General features: G+C 40.5%; 1 protein-coding gene across 3 annotated transcripts; it reads right to left on the bottom strand.

The window, feature by feature from the left end:
* Positions 1 to 1,849: 1,849 nt before the first annotated feature.
* Positions 1,850 to 21,457, bottom strand: rassf8a (Ras association domain family member 8a). Of its 3 annotated transcripts, none has more exons than XM_007545520.2 (6): positions 21,048 to 21,457; positions 11,617 to 11,820; positions 7,378 to 8,177; positions 7,066 to 7,263; positions 5,645 to 5,789; positions 1,850 to 3,611 (listed from the first exon to the last, which is right to left on the bottom strand). In XM_007545520.2, the coding sequence occupies exons 2-6, from the start codon at positions 11,717 to 11,719 to the stop codon at positions 3,490 to 3,492; spliced, it is 1,368 nt and encodes a 455-aa protein (XP_007545582.1). In that variant the 5' UTR covers positions 11,720 to 11,820; positions 21,048 to 21,457; the 3' UTR covers positions 1,850 to 3,489. The 3 variants fall into 3 exon arrangements, with proteins under 3 accessions (XP_007545582.1, XP_007545585.1, XP_016523533.1); XM_007545523.2 differs by having other exon boundaries at positions 21,247 to 21,457; XM_016668047.1 differs by lacking the exon at positions 21,048 to 21,457 and adding an exon at positions 20,607 to 21,001.
* Between the last annotated feature and the right edge of the window lie 2,280 nt (positions 21,458 to 23,737).

Genomic DNA, 23,737 nt, shown 5'->3' with positions numbered 1-23,737 from the left:
GTTTGGCCTTTGGTGATGTTTCCTTACATATTTCTTCGAAGTTATAAAAACTACATAAAATATATGATTTTCTTCAAGAAGTATCAAAACGCAGTTACAACAAAAATACATTAACTTTGTGCACATTAATTGCAAACTTCAATGTATTTGTGCAGGATTTATATATGATAGACTAATACAAAGTAGTGGAGGAAATGGCAATAAAAGCACAGGAATGGGTTTAGCAATTTCTTTTCAAATAAAAATCTGGAAAGTGTGATGAGTGTATTTTGTGGAGCCCTGCTGAGTAAAATTAAAAATTTTTGTCAGATATGGGTCCACAGGTCATGCAGCGATCTAACCTAATTAGAGCATTTTTCCACATGTTTACTGTTGATAGTTTAACCGTTGAAATGACGTAACTAAGGAAATGGTCATTCATATACTTGGCTTAGAACCAGTTCAGGTGAGATTTTTGTTTAATGACATCCTTGGACTTGGTTCAGATGAATGACAGGAAAAAACAGAAAGGACTCATCAGTTGTTACTCAAGCAAATCAAGCTGCTATTTACAACAAAACACTAAAGTATGGTGCTGCTACCAATAGATACGATTTCTGATTATTTCCATTGTTATGTATTATACTTTTGAGCTTTTTATTTACTTGCATTATTTTTAGACAAATATGGTTCTTATAATTATCAAAACTTTAGACATTTATTCTGGATAGCCTCCTTTTGGTTTAATAACTGCAAACTATCATTCCTGTGGAAATGTCTCCCTCTGCTGGTGTAAAGCTTGAACTCTTGCTCTGGTCGATCAGTGAAGTAGAGAAAAGAAAGTAGATCACCTCTCATTTCTCAGGCCTCTGGTGTCTACCAGTTTCTAAAATAATTTAAACAGACAATAGATCCCATACTGTTGTTCTTCTTTTTCTAAAATATTTAAATGAAAATGGGAAAGTTATGCATGAAGATTGAAGTTCATTGTTCAAAAGTTCAAAGAACCACTTTGTACAGCAAAACATTGAAGTACCTCAGTAGTGTGGTAACCACACCCACTTCAGGTTTCTGACCAATCACGCAATAGTTATTGATCTAGAGCTAATTGTTTTGTTCTTGTAGAGGATTTATGGCATTTCAGTCAGTTTGAGGTCTCGACTTTAACTTGTCGAGGTAAACCAGTGAAAATCATCATCCTGCCACCGCCAAAATTGACAGTCAGTACGAGGTATTTGTGCTGATATGTTGCTTAGTTCCAGTCAAGGTGGTTCTGTGCATTTGAGTGAAAACCTCTCCACTGTGGTCTGAACAACTTAAAGGACATTATTTGAAAAGTATAGAGGCTCTTTCAGGTCTCACTCCAATGTTCCTTTTAAGAAATAATGAATTTTCTTCCTCAACTGCTTCAAGCAAGTAGTCCCTTTTCAGTGTCTTTCTCAATGGTTTTACAATTTAGTATACTATACAAGGCTTATAGAGCTTGAGATAAGATTTTAGTACATTTCTATGAGCATTGTATTGTCTATCACCATATCAGCTGATATGATATATGGATTTCATTTGAGAATATTTTCCCCTTCTTTACAATGCTATACAATTGTTTGGAAAAGTCCCCATAACCCATAACCTTTCCTAGATCCACTTGGTTAGAAGTCTGGGTGGTTTAATATCTGTCACCATAGTGCTACTTTCCTTCTTAAATAATAATAAAAAAAACAGTATGTACTTCATATTACCAACACAGCTTTTCCCCTATTGGAATTCTAGTTTAATTAATTAATAACTGTGTGGCGTCTTTGGTCAGACCACCGTTTATTATGTCCTCAGTCATAGATAGTTCCAGCAAGCACCAGTCAGTCACACAACGTGATTTTATTCAGATGGTTTATTGAACCATGCAATCCATGTCATATCTGCATTCTGTTACAGCCATACACAACTGGCCACAATCTGCAGTAGATTAAGGCAAGAAAAACGAAACAAAAGTTATTTAAAGTTGACATCTTATTAGAGCTCAAGAAGATATGAAGTTGTAAACAGTGACCACAACAATGTGAAAGTTCTGATCCAAATTACAGTACACGTGTTCCAAGTAAAAAAAACAAAAACAAAAACAAACAAAGGAAAAACGATTAGAAACTTAACTGTTGCATGTAGTATTACGGTAACAATACAGTGACAAAGTACAGATCCTTCTTATTTAATTTGACATTCCTACAAAACACTGAAAGAAAGGTTGTAGTTTCTTCTGCTCATGTTGCATACCAGCACTGAATTCTACAGTTGTCTTGATCTCAACTAATGATTTTTCCCCAACAACGCCCTCCGTAACACCTCCTCTATGCTGTATCTGGAAAACACCATTAACAATATGAGGATAAGGCACTTTGATGTGTTTAGCAGCTTATCTACAACCTAAGTGAAGCTTCATAACTTGGCTTTTCTGCATTCACACACCGTCAAATTTCTTGAATCGCTGTCACATATGCAGACAAACATTCACTTTTCGTGATTTAACAAGTGCTTCAAACCTTCAAAGTCCCACACCACGTGTGCGCGCATGCAGACAAATGCACACAAGCCATTTCAATTACATACTCACACTCTTACTTCATGTCGTAGCTGCAACTGTCCACTTTATGACTACCACTGCCAGGTCGACCGATTGGCTTTGAGAACTCTCTGCACATTCAAAGATGGCTGCCAGCACAATCATGCAACAAGCTCAATCTTTGGCCACACACAATCCATAAGATAAACAAGCATAAAATACATTCAGAAAATATATATATAAGTATATATATATATACTTTGTTGTTGTTGAACAACAACAAAAAAATACAGCTAAAAAGGAGAATTAACACTGGTTTAATATGCAGCCTTTACTGCAGGAATGCACAACTTCAGAATAAAATGCACTCACTGAATAAAGCTAAAGAGTACAAACATCTACAGTAAGCCTTCATTTTGGTAAGTACACACAAAAACATTCAGTAACAAAAATATGAACCATTTGTGCATAGTTTTAACTTGAACCAACGGAGCACAAGGAGGGATTGTTCACAGTTCTACTACAAACAAGTGGATCCTTCACTTCAACGAGAACCAGACATTTTGCTGGAGAGAGAAACATACACGTACAAAGATTCTCATGGCCGCTTTCTAAAAGGCAAAAAGATGAATATAAATCACTCAGCAGGTAGTAAAGTGAAAGTACAATAAGTGGATATGCTGATGGAGGAGGTCCACAACAGCCAGACGTTTCAGAGCGAAATGGAAAACATGGATGCACCAGTCGGTAGGGTGCAGTGTTTTTCTTTTTTTTTTTCCTGACCATACCTGCCAACTGGCGTTTTCTTCCATTAAGTGCTCGATTATTTCCATTCAGAGATTGTATGTTTACCATATCTTTACACCTCTCACTATCGGATACCTTCATAGGTTTAAAAACAAAGAATGCATAGTCTTGAGCTGCAGAGATGTCCTGCTTGGGGTCAGACCAGGGGGTCAGACGTAGATGCCCTCTGGGTTCAGGCCAGAGCTAAGAGGGTTGGCGAGGACGCGGAGATGGCTGGACACGGGCTGGGTGGACACAGGACGCTTCAGCGAGCCAGTCAGCGCCGCCAAATCTGACCAGGAAACAAGCAATAGAGAAAATAAGACTGCACTTCAGCTTTTAACTGAGCAGGACATTTTTTTATTCAGCAGTGAGATGGTGCACGTCAAAATTTAGCAAACGTTCACGCTACGACACAGGGAAATGCATTAGAGAACTCTTAAAAGCGACACATATTCCACTTGACAATCACAAGGTTGACAATTTGACTAGTTTGTTTTTTGACCGCCTAACATTTCTAAATAGTTTCCTTTAAAATACATAATATCAATGCCGTATAAATTTGTCAGAAAATTTGAAAGAAGAAAATAAAAAATAAAAACACACAATGTTATGCACTTCTTTGGAGCCACCAGGGGGCAAGGCTGAGCTTTGCAAAAAGAGTGGAGTCAATTTTATGGCACAAAGAAAATTCATCATGCTCACTCTTCTGTGCAAGGTTATTAGAGGATAATCAAGCACAAATTAATTTACATGATGGAAACCATAACAGTGGGCGTGTCGTGTAGAATCCCACAGCAACAGTTTTATAAAAGTGGCAGAAAAAAAAAAAATCCTGGTCCAGATTATTTTAACAGTTTTGATTTAAAGGCATCCAAAAAAGTAATGGAAACTTGTAAATCTATAAACCGATTAGACATTTACTTACTTTCTCTGTGCACTCTTGCCCATTTGAAAAAAACAGTGCATCATATTCAATATAATGAATTCACCTCTATAAATGTTCACAATAAAAGTGCTATCTTCGTAATTGCCTTTAACATGCCTGAGTATAAGTTAAGCGCATGTAAGGAACACAGTAATGATCCAAGGTGCGTTTAGAAATAAAAAGCTCAACTCGGTGTGTTTGTATGTACCGAGGAACTTATTGCTCACAAAAGCCAGTCTAGGATTTAACGAGGCATCAAGCAGGCATCCACCACAGCACCACTCACTTTCCTTTTATGTTGGCCAACCCCGATCATATGTGGACTGTTTACTGTTAACTGGTAAGTAGACAATTAATATATAGTTTTTCTCATTTTAAAGATTTAATTAGTGGCCTTTGTTGACCGCTACAATACAGGAAGTGGTCAGAGGAAAGGGGTGAGGAGAAGACATGCAGCAAAGGTCTCAAGGTAGGCGATCAATCCCAGGACGCTCACATCAAGGACTAAAGCCTCTACTTCTTTAAACTTAATTTCAGCTGTGATTTTACTCAGCCTTTCTGATCTATAAAAATAAACAAAAATGAGCTTAAAACAGAATGAGAATAATATGACTGGTTCAATTCACAGCCTCTTCTTCTCAGCTCAGATGGAAGCAGCAGAAACTGTTGAGTTAGCTCAGAAGGTTTTATGCAGTATGAGTATAATTAGTGCATTAGCCAATCTGGCCTGTGAGGAACATGAAACATTAGGTCTAACAAACCAGCAGGGGGCCCTAAAAAAAAACAAACAAAAAAAAAACTCAAAGTTTGTTTCTCTACCAGGGTCGATCCTTCTCCTTGCACAAACTTTTTAAAAGCACATTTTAGCTTTTCTGCCAAGAAAGTATGATTTTCTTCAGCTTAGACGTTAAAAAAAAAAAATCACAAATTACCGAGTCATGGTATGGTTTTTAAGAACCAGCCTTCGCTTCCCTCTCATGGTGCATCGCTCTCATGAGGATCATCTGCTCTCTGCAGAGCCGCTGCAGCCTTCCAAGAACCACCACTTACACGGCAACAAAGAGCCGTACTGCATGTACTTTTCTTTACAGCTATTTTCTCCTTCCACATACTGACGCACGGAGATGCAAGACGGAACCGAGTCATTTTCTCTCAGCAGGTTGTCAAGAACTGCGGCCACAGAACAAAGTGCACCTTGATGGAGGAAACGATTTTCCAACGCTCCCGCTGAACCTTGTCGTCATTTTCACATGCGACACACATGATGTCTTTTTAAATCAAAGAGCACCGTTATTCTAAAACAAACTGCGTCAGGTCAGATCACACTGCATCTCACTGAGCGCTTCATAATTTCCTGAAAGAGGTTTTAACTAACACTTGAAGACACATTTCATTACCTGAGCCAGAGCTGCTGTTTGCACAGTCCTCCTCCGTCGGTTCAGCGGGCAGCACTGTGACCTTGGTTCCAGTCTGCTGGATGAACTGCTGCAGGTTCACCTGCCGCAGCTCCTTGGTCAGCTGCTCCAGCTCCTGCTGCATGTCCTGAAACAGCAGCAAGGAAAATGACAACTCACACTGCAGAGAACCGAAGACAATTTGAATCTGAGACTTCAACCCATAACTGCAAGCTCAATATCCGTGCCACTGATTCCGAATGATTTTCGCAGAATGTTTATAGCGCGTTTATTGTTCGATAGTGGTATTTAATTACCAGAAGCATATTTCATTAGCTCGAGTGCCAGAGATTTCAATTCTCTTTAAACCGATTGCATCAAGTTGTTGTTGTTTTTGTTTTTTCAGCAATCCCTCCTTCGAAGCAAGCGAGTTTCAGCAGTGGAGAAGAACCCGGCTCAGTGTGAGCCATCAGGGTTTAGAGTGGTCAGAGCAGAGAAACAAAACACAGCAGCAGTGGGCCAGAGGTATTTTCTAGCTTGAAGAAAATTTTTGGAATGTCAACTTAGCAACTTGGGTAAGTAATAAAACAAAAACAAAATGAAAACTTTGTGTTTATCTTTGAGTTTTCTTTTTTTGGCTCTGGCCATATACGTTTTCTACATACAGTTGCCAAAATTTAAATCTGTTCAAGCTCAGTCTGTCTAAATGTCCACTTTCCAAGATGAAACTAATTAAACTGAAAAAGAAATGAAAAATAAAATCTATGAAAGCAGCAAAAGGGTGCAGAAATTTAAGATGTTGCAAGACGGAACTCAAGAAAAGCCTTTTGAAGGCTTCAAGAACTTAAATTGAGATAAATAAATTAAAGATTTACAACCCTTGAATGAGGAACAGGTAACTAGGATATTCTGTGGTCATTTGGAGTGACAACCTGTGGTCCTGTTTACCCAAATCCTGAGTGATTTCACAGCCGGTGGTCTGTCTCGCCTCATCTCTCTCTTCTTGGAGTCCAGCTCCGATAATGAAAGCATTAAAACCGGTAACTTGATTTCTCTTCTCTGTTGAGCTGATATCTCTGCCGGACCTTTCTGGAATGATTCTGCTGCTCCCAAGTTTTTATATTCTTGAGCTCTCGCAGTGTGACTTACTGGAGTCCGGCAAGATTTCTGGACTAGTGCAGCATGTGTCGTGCTGAAGGGGGCTAAATGCTCATTTTAAATGTAGAGACGTGTTAATCAGTCAGGTTTTATGCTTTTAGTTTTCACTGGCAAAGATGCATTTCATGTTATGAAGCAAAGGAATGATTAATAGAGAGAGAAAGGGACAAAAAGATGGATGATATGAGTGAACATTTAGCAGCATTTAAAAAAACAAAACAAAAAAACCCCCCACCCTAACTGGTTACTGAATTAGAAAAACTCACCTGCAGTTTCTTACTGCTTTGTCCAAGTGATCTGTCCACAGCCCTGCAGCTGCTCTCCAGCTGGATGGCCTGTCTCTCTTGGGCTTTCAGCTCCGCCTTGACCCGGAGGACCTGAGCCCGCGCCTCGGCTTCACTGACCCACTGGGTCTCCTGGCGCTCTCTCTGCAGCTTCTCCTCCTCAAGACCTGCTTCTACCCCCTGACAAGCAAAAGACACGGCAATGCAGAAAATAAAAACAAACCCACATCTGCTCTTAGACCACAATCTATTTTCTTCAAATGCACAGAGAAAATCTCCCAATAGATAATATACCTTTAACATTGTGAGCTTTTCTTTGATTTCCATTTCGCAGCCCTGCAGTCGTCCGCGCAGCTCCTGCAGTCGTTCCTCCAGCTGCCTCTCGCTCTCCATCTCAATCTGCAGCTCGGTGGCCCAAAACTCTTCCTCTTCCATTTCCACCTCATTCTTCCTGAGGTGCTTCTCAAGCCTCAGGATCTCCTCCAACAGCCCTCCACCTCTACCCAGATCTGCAGCGCACCCGGCCCCTCGCCCCCCTCGGCCCTCGGACCAGGCCTGGAGCTCGGCCTCGTACGCCTCCAGCTTCTTCTCCAGCACGTTCAGAGTCTCTCTTTGCAGACTGACCAGTCTGACCAAATCTTCCATGTGACAGGTCCAGAGGCCCGGGGGAGCCGTGCCAAAGGCCGGCCCCGCGTGGTGGTGAATCCCCACGCTTCCCAGGAGGAGCCTCCGCTTCCCCTCGGCATCCCCGATCCGGCCTCCGCTCAGGATCTCCCTCAGGCTCCGAGGCGCACCGGTGAAGGTCAGAGACTTCCGGCGCGGTTCACGGCGGTGAAGAGAGCCGTCGTTGGGGTGACGGAGCTTTGCAAGAGGAGGCAGGCTCTGACGATGGAGGCCGCGTTCAGGACCCCTGAGCGGGGGGCCCTCTGACGGGGGGCGTTCGGTGAGCGAGGGCCCCGTGCGATGAAGGATTAGCTGAACGTCGCCAGCGTACTGACCCCAGGTGTTCAGAGAGGCCACTGGGCTCTCATGAGGGGCTAAGTGGCGCTCTGTGTCCCGCCATTTCTCAACTAAAGTGTACCTCCCGGTGCGACCTGAAAACAACAAGCACATTAAAATAACGCACCGTTAAGAGGCGACATCACAGTGCATTGAACACAAAGCTGAGCAGGAACGATAAAAACTGCCTTGATGAAAATGGAGAGAATAACTTCAAAACAAAAACCACATATTAAAGGGGAAGGATTTTCACTCAGAAACAAACTGCTTTTTAGAAGCACTTCTGTTGCAAAAAAGCTGAGATTTAAATTCTCACCCACTTTTTTTTTTTTTTTTTTGTGCTTGTGTTTCTTAAACAAAATGTACAAGAAATTAAAACCACGTTTCAAAGACACCAAAAGCAAAATGCAGAACTTGGGGAGTTTTATGTGAAAAAAACACAGTAAAATAAAACAGAGGAGGGGTGGAGTACACTGAACATGTAACATAACTGAGAATTAGAAAGCAAATTATTTACTTTTTTTTTTTAAATTTCACAAATGAAAATCGGAAAAGTGTGGTGTGCATTTCTTGTTTAGATCTCTTTTAATTTCTTACATACAAATGAAATCCAGTGCAACTCATTGCTTTCAGAAGAAAGTATGTTTTAATTTAAATCACAGCACACACACAGCTGCCGTGTCAAGACTTCAGAGAGTTAACAGAGAACAAACAGAATCATAATGACCAGAGAATACAGAACTCAATCATTCATTTGTAAACAGAGAAAGTACAGCACAACAGCAATCCCAACAACACATGGGTGTTCTAACCCAAAAAGGGAGCAACAGTCAGAGAACTACTTCTAGATATATTGCTTGATATATGCATTCTTGGGCTGCATTGTTGCTTTACTTGGCATATTTTTATTTATTTACATATTACTGGATGCCTGTGGTGCACATTGTCCTACACGACGTGTACATTGTTCATAGCTGAAGTCTATTGACGGCCCTGACTGAAACCCCACGGCACGCCACTGAGAAGAAGTCATAGATCCACTGCATAGATCCACCTGTCAGGTGGAAGAATCAGTTGAAAGGAGCCCCGTCCCAATACTTGCACCACATCCTACGCTCCTCTATGAAGTGCGTACTCAAAGTGTACATGAGGTTGGAAATGTGCAAAAATTGGAGAATTGGGGCTGTACGGGTTACGTCAACGACCTGCACCCTCTGCGTCGTAATGGCGACATCCAAAATGGCGGAACTGGTCACTGTTTTGACATTTGTGGTGATAAAAGTGATAGTACCACTGCAACCGTACAATTTTAAATGTACAGTTTTAAATGTACAGTATTAGGGATTTTTGGGCCAATGTTGTTGATATTTGATGTGAGGTTCATCTTCCAGAAACACTGGAAGATGCAGCCAGAGTGACACCTGAATGCACTATATCACAGCACATTAATGTGTTAAAACAGATTAATCTGGTTTAGGATCTAATCCAAATAAAATCTGCAATAAAGTTGCTTTTTACAGACCCTCATCCAATCTGAAATAAAGCTTTGCAGATTTTACTTGGAAATTTTATTTTGAAAACGATGCATTAACTTCTTTCCACTTTGCCACTCTGCTCTAAGTGAAGTATGCATGACTTATTTTGAAGTTTGTGGCTTAATGGGGGTATGAATACTTTTTAAAAGTATTGCATTCAATAGAAAATTTTAAAAAATCTGTAGAGTAAAAGGTTTTCTGCAGTTTCAGCACTTCAACTGGTTTTCCCATTTGGTTCATTGATTATAACATAATCAAATCTGATTTCATAACAAATCTGATTTCTTTTCAGATTTGACAACAAAAATTACACAGAAACGCTCAATAAACGTCAACGTGCAAGATCAATATTTGCGTTTGATCCGTTAGCGTGGTGTATGCGTGGGGAACATTGAAAGGCAGAGGAGGAGGCTCAGAGAGAAGTGCTGCTTTCACAGTTTGGCAGGATACGAAGGGGATGAGTCAGACTTTCCTTCCTCCTCCTGCGCTTAGTGGGAAGTGATGTCAATACATTCTGCTCAAGTGCCCCCATTTTTGCAGCAGCCATATGGGAAAGTGGGGTGCGTAAAGCCAAGAAAGCACCAATATAGCCCCTGATTATGGCCCACCATTTCTCAGCAGGAACCTAAAACGAAGGCTTGAGAGATGACAGCTGCTTACATCATCAGGGCCTCTTTCTCTGTCTAAAAAGCAACAGTTTGGCATTTTAGAGGAACTTACTATGATTATTGGAGAATGTTTATCAATGCAAAGAAGCACAATCGCACGAGTCGTGCGAGTGTGCACAATTCGCACACTCGACTATCACGGTCAGGGTTTTTCTGACCTCGACAGCTTTTCTTAAACAATAATGCAAATCCATTAAATTTGTGGGTTGAAAGGATCAGCAAAATGTATATGAAAGCTGACGAATGTCATGATTGAAACGCAATTTTAACGCAATTATCTCAAGATAATGTATCATTTGTCACATTGTCTCAAAACAACAAAGGTTTTAATCTTGGATGTAATAGGAATTTATTGTTATTTTTAAATCTTATTATTTTGTGCAATAACTCAAAATTATTTTTGAAATTTCAAAAGAAATATTCTTCCTCATCAGAAATAAGTTCACTTTTTGGTGATTTCAGATTCAGGTCACATTATTCAATAAACAAGCATACTGACATTTCACAGGAAATCCTAATTTTCAACCACTAAACAAATATTTACTCATTTCAGAACTGACCCTAAATGCACCACCAGTATGTTGCTGAATCTTTGCTGACTTAAACAACAGATCGTAACGTTAACCTCGTAAACGTTAGGTGGACAGAAAATGAGATCGAATGTGCAACAAAGGTTTAGTGGTAATTAGAACGAGTTTGAAAATGTGACTATAACCAAAATTGTGCTTGGAATGTGAAGCAAAATAAGAGTTTAAAGGTCTGAAAACGAGAATTAAAGTGCAAGTGCATAAATCATGGTACAGATGCTGCTAATAAAAAGGCCGTATTGGCTGTTGCTATCCCTTGATCCTCTGTGTTTTGTGACCTGCTCTGCACACTGCCCTGAAAAACACCCTGCAGGCCAAAAAATTAGAACCGCGGGGTTCCAACATGAATGTTTGCGGAGCCTGAAATCCCATTTCGGGAATCGCAACATGATTAACAAATTGAGCTGGATCGAGTTAAGTCCTTGACAATCACAATGCCGACGTGGACAGTGTACAGAAATGTGTAATGGAATAGAAATTTCTTCATTCTCCCACAACTGGGGAAATAAAAAACTTATCTACTGATTTTATTTTCTTATTTTATAAATTATTCTAACTCCAGATCTTTCGTAAGACCTCGTAAAATTCTGAAACTCAACAAAATAAAATAAACCCTCTAAGTAACTACGTAAATAGGTAAGGGAGAAAAAAGAGAAACCAATCCTCCTTCTAAGGCTGAAGAACAGATTATACCCCTGCTGAGCTTTTTGTAAAAAACAAAAAAAAAAAAACAGGAATATTTACCTATAGCCTGGGCCAGAGCAATCACCACTTCCTGGCAGGTGGTTGCTTCTGTGACCCCGCACACAACCCTCTGGACGCCATCCACCCAGACCTTCAGCTCCATTTTGGGGTCAGAAGTGAGCAGGGCCGTTATGGTGTGTGGCCCCCAACATTATTCAAGGCTGGAATGATGGCAGTTCGCAGGAAATCCCTCTTTCTAATGTACTGTGTAGGAAACAAAGGGGGAAAACAGGAAGCGGTGAGTCACGATGCAGTCGTACGGCTAACGTTGCAGAGCTTGTGACTGGGCCACCCGTTTGTAGCATAGCAGCAAAAGTTTTACATCAACAAAGAACACAACAGGAGAAAATTATGACATGTAAGAGAGTCCAAGCGGAGAACGGACTTCAGGCATGCCTGGCCACCTGGATTAACAGTGTTGTTTTGTTCCTCTCTATGAATAGGTACATGACTGTTGGGGGTGCAGGAAGAATCTGCCAGCAGACATTCCCAAGGCCAGTTCCTGCTTTTGTACTGGGTATTAGATTGAGGCAGGGATGACAGAAACATTACCTCAGAAGGGACAGAATGTGACAGGGATTAAAATGTGGGAAGGGTCTAAATAGAAAATCAAGACCAAAATTTAAAAAAAGAAGGAAAAAAAGAATCTTTTAGCATAATCACTGCTGTTTAAATTGTTCTTCATGGATTCACAAAGCGGGTATCAAGATGTGGATAATTACTGACAGGAATTCTTCAACATGCTCTTCAAGGACAGTACGTCGGGTCAGAATGAACAGCCCATCTGTATCCCTCTCTATGAATCTAACCTACACAGCTGTGTGAAAAGGACCCTTTGTCCACCAGCCCCCCACAATTACACCTCCCCCAGCTCAGGTATTCCCTGTCCACATTCACAAAGTCATTCACTCCAGTCGGTCTGTCCTTAACCAAATGCTTTTCTACATGTATTCCAAACTCCATGCAGCCCTTCAAGGCAGCGTGAGCAGAGAAGGACAAACGTCTGGAGTTGGGCTAATTAGCTGAAGTCTACTTTTTGAAAAACAATGAAAATGCATCCAAAAAAAACAAAACAAAAGTCTCCAGGAAGGAAAAAACGCTTGCCTGATTGTTTGACAAATCAAAACTAAATTGTGTTTCTGTTCAGAGAATCTCATTTTTGTACAAAAACATCAAAACTCTGCTTCGTATTTGCAGGTACTGGAGTGTCGCCTGCTCGCTCTACTCTTGGCACACACACGCACACACGCACACACGCACACACACACACACACACACACACACACACACACACACACACACACAGCTGGTCAGAAAGGGCTTTTGTCCTTCTTTTCAGACGGCCCTTAAATGGTACTGAAGCACTGAAGGATGAGAAGGAGCTGGAAAACACTCGCAGTCAAGCAAACAGGGAAATCTTTATGTTCTGTGAATCAAACCTATTTCCGCCCCCTCTTTTTTTAAAAGCAATTTCAAAATCAGTAATAGTACTGGCTCTGAGGAAAAGAGGGCACTACAGCTCAGCTGATGAGGAGGGTATCAAAATACTAAAAGTGAGAAAACACCAAAGGTTGTTTTTTTTTTTTAATAATATGTCGGGATTTTAGGTGATACACCAACATAATTAGTAGCTCTGACCAACTTTCCTTTGCTTCAACAGATTCTCAGTTGAATTTAGGTCTGGACTTTGACTAGGCCATCTTAATGCATGTATATTTTTTTCAATCTTATCCATCTTATTTTAGGTGTGAGTGTATCTAGCTACATCCATTGTTCCCATAAGCTCTGATTGTTTTTTTTTTGCCCCTCTTGAGGAAAAGCATTCCCACAGCATAATGCTGTCAACTCATGTTTCACTGTGTGGTTGGTGCAATTAGGGTGATGTGCAGACTTAATTTTCTGCCACAAATAAGTCCAAAAGTTCTGTTTTGGTGTCATCTAACCAGATCACCGTCCTCTGCATGTTTGCTATGACCTCCATATGCATGTTCAACTGGGACTTCCTGTGGGGTTTTTTTTTTTATTACCAAAATAACAGATTTTATCCATTGTGAGGCCAGATTTTTGGAGTATATGACTAACAGTTTACTTCTCAAAGAATCTCCCTCCTCCTGTGGATCTCTGCAGCTTCTCCTGAGCATATAGGCTGTTTCTCAGTTTGATGTTTTTCTTGCCCAATCTGTCAGTTCAGGTGGACGGTCATGGCTTGGTTTGCATTTGTCATAGTTTTTCCATTTTAAGATGATGGATTGCACAGTTCTCAGTCAGATGTACAAAGCATAAAATATTGTTTTAGAACCTAATCCTGCCCTAAACTTCTCAACAACTTTCAGACCCATCTGATCTTTTTCTTGGTCTCCATGATGCTGTTAGTTGACTAATGTTTTCCGACAAACATCTAAGGCATTCATAGTACAGCTGGATTTAATCTAAGATAAAATTACACAAAGATGGACTTTATTCTGAAATCCGGTTCTGAAGGAACAGGTATTTATTTAGAGGCATCAGAGTAAAGTTTTGCAAATAGCTACGTGAAACAGCGACGCATCATTGTTCTTCCACTTCACAATTGTTCTGCTACTCTGGGTTGATTTATCATAAAATGTACACTGATATTTGTGGTTGCAACATGACAAAATGACAACCCTCCCCCAACAAAAAACAAAAAAAAAAACAAAAAAAAGACTACATTTTGAGTTGCATAAATTAAAAAGCTGCAGCTCAGACTCGGAGCTCCCTTCGTTCATGTTGTATTTCTTGACATTAGCTCAGAAAACCCAACTAATGATACAGGCACTGCTGTGCAGGGCACAGAGCCATCCTGGGCTTTGTGAGCTCTATTCTGTTGGCCCGTCAGAGCCGCAGCCTGGGGGGGTGCCCACCTCCTGATTTGTGCAGTCTGCATTTTGCCAGAAAAGCATTCCACAAGGCAGATGAGCTCTCGGATTTCTATTAAAGCTCAGCTGAGATGATAAACTTCTGCAAAACCTCAAATCCAGATGACTCGAGTGTCTGTTCTCATTTGTTACAGTCTGGTGTTGAGTAATAATGATTGGACCTGCATTCCTCACCGAGAAGAAAAGTGTGTGAGCAGCACCAAAGCAGCCTGCGTCCCCGGCTGCTGATGACAACTCTCCAGACCTGCAGGAGCATACCAGGCTGGCAGAGAAAAGGCTTCAGCTGGCTGCTGGTGTAAACATTCTACCATATGCTCCTGTGGGTGCTTCAACGCAATTAATATACCCTCAGTCACACACACACACATACACAAAAAGGGAAAAAGTCTAGTTATGTAGCGCTACAATGCATTTACTGAATTTACAAGCAGTCTAGCGTCACAGCTTCCCTGCATTGTGCAGGTTAGGACTTTGCTCTGGGTTCTTACACACAATATCAGTCCTTTTTACACTTTTTCTTTTTGCACAAACACAAAACTTTGCCATGTATTTATGGCAGATGTTGTACAGTGGTCAGGTTTTAAATATTGAATCTACACATACAATAGAGTGGACACATGGAGGGGTGGATGGTTAGACATACAGATGAATGGAGGTACAGATGGATAACAAGATGGACGAAGAGACGACTGGATGGGTCAAGGGAATAATGGGCATGGACGAATGAATGGAGGGACTAATGGAAAGAGGGAAGGACAGATGGATGGGTGGACAGAGTTACAAATAAATGGAAGGATGGCTCTTTTGGCAGAATAAACTCGAGAAATACAAATATTCAGATTCTGAAAATGTGTTTGAAACCCGTTTGCCGGGAGTCGGCGTGTTGGACGAAAACAAAACGAGCATTCATTCGTTACATCGAATAAAATTAAAAAAAAGTCTTGAGCAAAACGATCTCACAGGAAACCACCAGCCTTCTAACACTTGCTGCCTCACAAATGCATTCTGTTCCACTTCCTGTCCACATTCGCTGACCATTGTTCCCCCAAAACAGAGGACAATACAGCCGTACAGTGTTGAAAACACTCGGTGTTGAAAATTCTTCCCTGTAATTAACTGGAACACCAAGTAGCACAGTCAGACTAATTCAGAACAAAAGGTTCCCGATTCCTAAAAGTCCCCAACACTGCTGTTAATTAGAGACAGAAGGATATTTCTCACAGACTTGAGCAACATTACAATAATGCCCGAGCCCCTCCTCTCTGTTGGTTACCAAACTTTAAGTCAAACTGTGCACCGAGTACAGCAACATGTAATTACAAGCAATTTTTACTGGGCTGTAATTGGCAGCAGCTCTGTTGTGAAATGGATCTCTGCGAGCAATCAGAGCCAGACGGCGGTTTTATTGTTTAGGCACCGGTGGCAGAAAGCTCTTCCGCTCTTCCAAATATCCAACATGTGCCGAGACTACACAAATATGTCTAATTTATGGGATTAAAAATTAAGACCAAATATTGCATAGTGTCCTGCAAATGTTTCCACACTCCTAGAACTTTTTCTAGGGGTTTTCACAAATACGACAGCCACAAACTTTATTGCACCATCACTGTCCGACTAAATCACCTGGATTTAAGAAACCAAATTGTTCATAGCCTTCTACTGGTTAATTATTGACTGATCATTATATTTCAGATGGCAGCAAGTTGCTTAAACCAAACTGATGCAGGGATTAGCATCTCAATTCTTAAACAATTACAGCAAAGAAAAGATGTTGATCTATTTCAGAAGGGTTAAATTATTGACATGCATTAAAACAAAAAATAACAATTGAGATTTATCAAGCTGCTAAAAATAGGTTAAGAACTGTCCAACCCATCATAAAAAAAAGTTGTGAAATTATTAGGGAGCTAACATCTTTGCAGAAGAAATGTGGTTGGAGAAAAAAAAAACAAACACATTTGAATGCTAGTTATTGGCGATCACTTAAAAATTTGGTCACAGAAATGATAGCAGAAGTCAGGGCTGTGTTCAAGAATGAAAGGAAGAGCATTTCAATGTGAAGGAACCTGAAAGGATAGGGACTAAACTGCTGTGTGGCCTTTAGAAAACCACTGATCAGTGAGGATATTGTGGGGAAAGAAAAGTCTTCAGTTTGGCACATAGCTTAAAGATTGGACTCGGAAGCAAAAGAAGAAGATCATTTGGTCTCATGAGTCCAGGTTTACCTTCCTCCAGAGAGATTGGCGTATCAGGGTAAGAAGAGAAGTGCGTAAAATTATGCACAGGCCAACCTTACAAGCCATTGGGGGCGCTACTGTGAATTGGTGAGGAGGATGAGGTCAGCTGAATATACTAACCAGGTTATTCCATCAGTGCATTTCTTTTTCCCTGATGACGCATTGTGCAAGGGGAACATGAGTTATCATTTTCACACAATGATTGGGCACCACAATGTCCACACCTTAAACCCACAGAGACTTTTGGATGTGTGCTAGAAAAGAAATGGTGTGTTACCAACTCTTTCATCACACTAGAAAAAATGAACTCTGGACGGAAAAACATGTTATGACGCTGGAGAGGCTTATTGCAGTTATGCCACAGCAAAAGCCTGCCGTACTAAAAGCTGAAGGCGGGCCAAGATATTATTAGAATACTTCACTCTTTTTTTTGAAGGGCAGCTTATTTTGAAGGTCTCATGGAAGTAGTAGAGAAGATAGCTCAAATAACAAAAGTACAATCCAAGATAGTTAGGTTTTATCTTAATCGTCGTGAATTATAATCCAAATAATTGTTTCCTTAATGATGACAAATAATACGGTAATGACCCTAGTTCAAGCCTCTTTAAACTGGCACCCCCAAATAAAACCCCGTGCAACTAATTACATTCCAAAGTCGCCAAATTCGTGAACAAAATCCACCTGTGTGTAATTAAACCACCGTTTAAACATAGTTGTTAAGTACGTTATAAAGACTTCACAGGTTTGTTAGAGAACATTAGCAAACAAACAGCATCGCCACCAGAGATCACGGCAGATAGATCAGTGAGAAATTTTAAATCAGGGTTGTGCTTTAAAAAAAAACAATTTCCCAACCTCTGAACATCTAACAGCGTTGTTCCATCCATCATCTCACAACTGAAGGAGTTTGGCACAACTGAAGACCTGAGAAAACTGAACGCGAAGGCCATGCAGGGAGGGGATTAAACAAAGCTCAGGTAGGAGTCAAGACTCCTTGACAGGACAACTATTAGATATTAGATATCAGAACAAATCTGGCCTTTATTGACAAAGCCATTGTTGAAAGAAAGCCATAAGGAGGTTGGTGTAAAGTCTGTGACATGTCATGTATGAGCCACACTATAAGGAGGAATGTACTCTGATTACAAGAGACTAAGAGACTCTACTTGCAAATTGATATGCAAGGCAAAAATATAAACACTGAACATCACGCTGAATGTAGCATCTCTACAGTGGAACAAAGTGGTGGCAGCATCATCCTGTGTGAAGCTTTTCTTTTGTAGTGACAAGGAACTTGGTCAGGGTTCATGAGAAGGTGGATTTAGTTAAACATAATGTAAATAAAACCTTAGAAAAATGTCTTGGATCAGAGCATATTTGCACGCAAGAATAGACCAAACCTAAATCCAATCCGTCTCCAGAGATATTTTCTATGTTGATGTATTTTGAAAAGAAAGAAGAGCAAAAATGTCATCGCAGAGATATCAGAAAAGATTTGCAGTTGTAATTGCATAGAAAAGCAGGTGCTGTCTGCATTACTGTGGATTTCTATTTTCCTTTGTACTCTGTGTTGATCTAGCACATAAAACAGACGGAATGTTTTGGTTGCGACAAAATGTGAGCCAAAAGAATGAAGACTTTTGTCAAAACCGTGCGACACTCTGACATGGTGAAAGTTAAGCATCAAGATTCTTCCAGTTGTGACTTAGGTCAAGACATTTCTCTCTGCAAACTATGCCAGCTTAGTGTGTGTACAATGAAACAGACAGAGCATGGTAGAGACCAGAGGAAGGCCTTGATCCTGGAGGGTGGGAACTGATAACAAACAGAGGATACATTCCTGAACTGTCAGAAGGCAACCGGCCATGACAACAAGATAAGAACGTTATGGGTTCCTTTCTGCCAACGGATCCTTAATGTTCACAAGCAATGACAGAAATCTGTCTCGACTTTCAAGTGCTTTATTTTGAAAAATTATGAAAGATTCCTTTCGTATTTACTTGCAATGCTCTTTTATGCGAGTTGCTAAACTGCAAGATGAAACACTGAATAAAACTTTTACTCAATTATTCAGCAGAACTGACTTGCATGCAACATGTTTTTTTTTCTTGCCAAAAACTTTAAAAAGTGTTTCCAACTGAGCAATCTGCAGAACCAAAGCTACACTGAAGAAAAAAAAAATATATATATATAAAATAAAACTAAAGGGAATAAGTAATGCCCAGCACTAGCTCAGAACTATTTAGCTCTACTTTAAAGACTGAGGAGTTTTGGGATTAAACCCACATCCAGTCACGCTACACACAACACCCACAGCTCCTCTGAGCTCTTCAACACCCCCCGCCCCACCCCCCACCCTGGAGCTGCAGACTCCTCTCTCTGCGTCCGCCTGGTTGATATTAAACTAATACGAGCTCAAGTACCCCCTCCTCCCCATTTTGGGAGGTCAGTCCTGGCAGGATCTCCAACATCTGGACGGCACGTTCAGCCAGCTATAATGCCGCCTTTGTTCCCCTGCCATATCCACTGCTCACTAGGCAGCTTTGAGGGAGCAGCAGGGGCGGGCAGGAGGCTCATGCAGCGGGGCAGAGGAGCAGCAGCAACACAGCAGGGCTGCGGGAGGCATCTGGCCAATTTATACAAGTTACTGAGGTTCGTAAAACATCATCTGGAGCCGACTTCTTTGCGCCGCGTATTCAGAGTTAAACGGGCAGAGATGAGCAGCTGGGACGGTTGCATTTATTTACTTTTTAGTGGTTGTCACTAAAATAAGAAAAAAAAAAAACAACAACCCTGAAATCTGATCTGACCACAGACTGATTTTGTTGCAGTGTATATATTTGTAGATTATTAAGATAAACAATATGGAATTAACTACAGTACACTGAAAAACTGTTTCAGACTTTAAGATAAATAAAAAAATCTAAAGTGTGGTGCTCATTTGCATTCATCACCTTTTATTCTAACACCCCTAAATAGTGCAGTGAAACCCAAAAAACAAAAACAAAAAAATCGTTATAATGTGCATTTTGTTAAAGTACAAGAATCAACAAGAACAATGATCAATTTTGGCCAGAAGGAGAAGATATTCTAACCAAGAGTAATTAAGAGTGAACTTGATTTGCATCATTCCATTTCTATGTTTGTATTAAAACATGTATGCGCTTTTTAACAGTTCTGCAAATGGGTTATGTAGATTCATTCTTGCTAGTTGAGGAACTGTGTTTCCTTTTTACAAGTTTCCTTATAATTCATAATATAACACACTTAAAACAATTGTATTGGATATGTTAGTTAAGGGATCAAGTTGTGAAGAAGTCTAAAGCAGGGCTGACAGACTGGACAAGGAGAGCGTTAAGCAGATGGCAAGGAGGAAGCCATAATTGAAATAACACTGTAAGAAGTCCTACTTAAAGCCTGGAAAGAGTAGGGGTAGCTCAGCTCGATAGTGAACTGAAAACAAACACGGCAAATCACCTGTAGCACACAAAGACCACAGTGACACATGTTGGTGGCAGCATCATGCTGTGGCCCACTGAGGCTTTTCCTCAGTGGGTTTGGGAAACTGATTTATGTTGATGGAAGCTGTTAGAGTTTGGGGCTGATGTTCACTTTCTAGCCGCACAACAGACCTAACCGATAAAATGCACTGAATCAAGGAGTTAGGATGGTCCAGTCAAAGTCTAGTTACAAGGGCACGCAAAAAAAAAAAAAATTCCCCCCCAAAATTATTGTAATTATTTACAACATTTGTATTGATCTAATTATATCAAAATATGTTAAAATATGTTAAAATACATTGAAATTGTTGGTTCTAAAAAGGGATGTGAATACTTTAGCAAATAATTGTATTTACCACACGAGCTCTTTGTCTGACTCAGTCACTATCAAAGACGGAAAAGTTCATAACATTTCCAGATGATGCTGAAAGGACTGAGAACGAGGCGTAGTGGAAAAGAGAAAAATCTTTCTAGGAGAATCTTCTGCAAAAACATTTGGCCTGTCGAGCAACAATCCAGGAGAACAAAACTCTGCATCACCTCAGATCACACATTAAGATCTTAAGTTGTACCAGTCCTGAAAGCTAAACACAAGGACAGACGAAATGCAAAGAGTATTGACTGTAGTTATGCGAAGGCTGGAGGAGCCTCTAATGGCGTTAACGGGCTGTAGTTGGATCAGAGTAGCAGAAGTATCCCACTATGGAAATGTTTCCGCTATTTTAGCCATACACTACAACAAACTGGCTCAGCTGCGGTAACAGTCTTCAGCACTCAGCCCACACTAAATATCCTACCTTCAAGATACAAAAGCAGCTCCAGCTCAGTTCTCCCTCTCCGGGGGGAAGTTTGAGGAGAAAACACAGGTGAAAGAGCGGATTCCGCAAAATGTGTCCCGTTTCACCATTGCCCAATAAATCACTTCCAAGGAAATGCGACAAAATTAGGAAGGGGGGGGGGGGGGGGGGGGGGAAATAAAAATCACGTTTTACAAACAGAAGAAGGCCGTGGATGAATCCAGATGAAAACCGAGATCTGACGTTCCAGACCGCTGTCTGAAAGTTTGTGTTTGTCCTCTGCGGTCTCGGTGCTCAGCTGCGGAAAACGCTCCTCTCTCTCCTGCCTCTCCTCTCCCTGTTTCATTACTCCTGCTGGTAAAGAGCTACATCGCCTTGGAAGAACTGGGACACCGCAAGGCATTGTGGACCCTTTAAAGCTGCAATAACACTCCGACTGGGAGGATGCCTTCAACTTTTACACATACCGGACATCTAAACAGAACATTTTCTCCTGGTAAAACTCTCAGGAATCCGTAGCTCAAATATTTAGATAAGAGATTCTTCACCGAGCCTGACTACGTACAAACTGGCTTCATTTTTTTTATCAGAGTAATTTCAGAATCCGAAGAAATGAGTGCTTATTTAGCACAACGTATAAAACAGGTAACAATTTATGATTGCATTTTATTTTCAATTAATGTTCATTGAATGGGGACACTGCCACTTTAAGATCAAGGGTGATGTTCTACGTCATTATTTTTACCACCACAAAGTAAATTAAAATGGACAAAAGAATAAAAAGTTAATTTATATGTAAAAAAAATTATGAATTTGCACGAGGATTAGATTTTTTTTTTGTTACATTGTGAAGATCTACAAAAACCCATCATTACCATATTTGGAAAGTGACGTCATGTTAGGGTCCCCTTAGGTCTCCAAGTAGAGAGAGAGAGAGAGAAAAAAACCTCCTCTTCAGCTTCCAACATAAATATGGGGGAACAATCTGTTGAGTCACATCTGCTTTTATAATCAGTTCTTTCATTATACAAGACGTTATTAACATTTCTTGGCCAAACACAATATTTTACAATAATCAAGCAGTGCAATTATCCTTGAATTGACTGCGGGTCAAATCCCCCTGTTGCTTAATCGTACCCCTTAGTCGTGCAATGATCTCTACATCTGCTCGACATGGGAGCAAGAAATACTTCAAGCCTCTATAATTGAATAAAGACTGTATACTGCCAACCTGACAAGCAACTCTTAAAATGTTAAGAGTTTCTTTTGTAACAGAAATTCATGTTACAAAAGAAATTAAACACATTTTCATAAGCAAGTCCTTATTTTCAGTGTTTCAAAGAGTTGCAACAGACTTGCTGACTTGACATCCATGATATAAACCATCCCTTCCACCACGTCCCAAAGAGGCTCTTTCAGACTGAGGTCTGGAGACTGTTTTGGAGTGCAGTGAGTGCATTGTCATGTTCAAGAAACCAGGTTTGAGATGATTTGGGCTTTGCGACATGCTTCATCCTCCTGCTTGATGTTGCCATTAGAAGACAGATTCACTGCAGTCATAAAGAGATGAACATGGGCAGCAGCAGCAGCACTCGGGCAGGCTAAGGTAACGTTGCCTTATAATTTGGGATCAGGAAGAATGGCTCCATCCTTTCGGGCTGTTTATGGCAAATTCTGACCCTACCATCTGAATATTGGAGGTGAAATTGAGATTAATTGGAGCAGGCAACAATTTTCAAGTCTGTTAATGTTCTGTTGAGCCTGTGAAAATTATAGCCTTAGTTTCTTTGTCCTAAACGGACAGCAGTGGCACTCAGTGTGGTCTGCTTCTGCTGTGGCCCATCTGCTTCTATGTTCGACATGTTGTGCATTCAGAGATGGCACTCCCCTTGCCTTGGTTAAAACAAGTGGCTCTTTGATCTACCGTTATCTCTCCATCACCTCATATCAGTTTGCTCATTTATTTTTCTCTGACATCAATAAGGCATTTTCATCCACACAACTGCTGAAAAGTGATTAGTTTCTTTTTTCTTTTCTTTTTTTTTGATCATTCACTGTAAACTTTGGTGATGGTAACTTGTGTCTGCCTGAAAATCCCAGTGGAGCACCAGTTTCTAAAACAGTCAGATCTGCATGTCTGGCACCAAGAGTGCTACATTTAAATTCTCTTTATTTTGTGTTTTGATGTTTGTTTTGAACTTCAGCAAGTCTTGCTCTCCAAGTTTAGATAAAAAAATGCAGTAGGTGGCTGTGATGTGATTGGTTGTTGTGCTATTTGTTTGACCAGGGGTCACCAACTCCAGTCCTCCAGGGCTACCATCCTGCAATTTTTAGATTCACCTCTGCTCCAAAATGTCTGAATTCCCTCACCAGCATTCATTCCTCTCTGCAATAGGCTGGAAACGAGCAGTTTATTTGATCCAGGTGTGTTTGAGCAGAGACGCATCTAAAAGTTACAGGATGGTAGCACTCGAGGACTGGAGTTGGTGACCCCTGGAATAGGCCATTGAACAGGTGCACCTTATGAAGTGACACGTGGGAGTTTACATATAAAACCATAATAAATGAAACCATGCACCAATGCTTATAAGTTGTTTTTCTTTGTTGTTTCCTATTTCCATTAATTATGGGGATTCATCTTTTTTGGAGAGTTGATTCAACTGTTGATTTGCATATTTTGACCATAGTGG

The sequence above is a fragment of the Poecilia formosa genome, unplaced genomic scaffold, assembly GCF_000485575.1.
Source record: "Poecilia formosa unplaced genomic scaffold, Poecilia_formosa-5.1.2 Scaffold13, whole genome shotgun sequence".
Lineage (NCBI taxonomy): Eukaryota > Metazoa > Chordata > Actinopteri > Cyprinodontiformes > Poeciliidae > Poecilia > Poecilia formosa.
Note: the sequence above shows the minus strand (reverse complement) of the source record. Positions and strands in the feature narration are given on the sequence as shown.

What these genes read in the sequence shown, in the direction of transcription:
- rassf8a (XM_007545520.2), bottom strand. Translation starts at nt 11,719, where the DNA reads ATGGAGCTGAAGGTCTGGGTGGATGGCGTCCAGAGGGTTGTGTGCGGG. An exon ending in AAAAGCTCACAATGTTAAAG is followed by an intron (nt 7,264 to 7,377) that starts GTATATTATCTA and finishes TTTGCTTGTCAG; the next exon opens with GGGGTAGAAGCAGGTCTTGA. An exon ending in AAACAGCAGCTCTGGCTCAG is followed by an intron (nt 3,612 to 5,644) that starts GTAATGAAATGT and finishes TTTCCTGGTCAG; the next exon opens with ATTTGGCGGCGCTGACTGGC.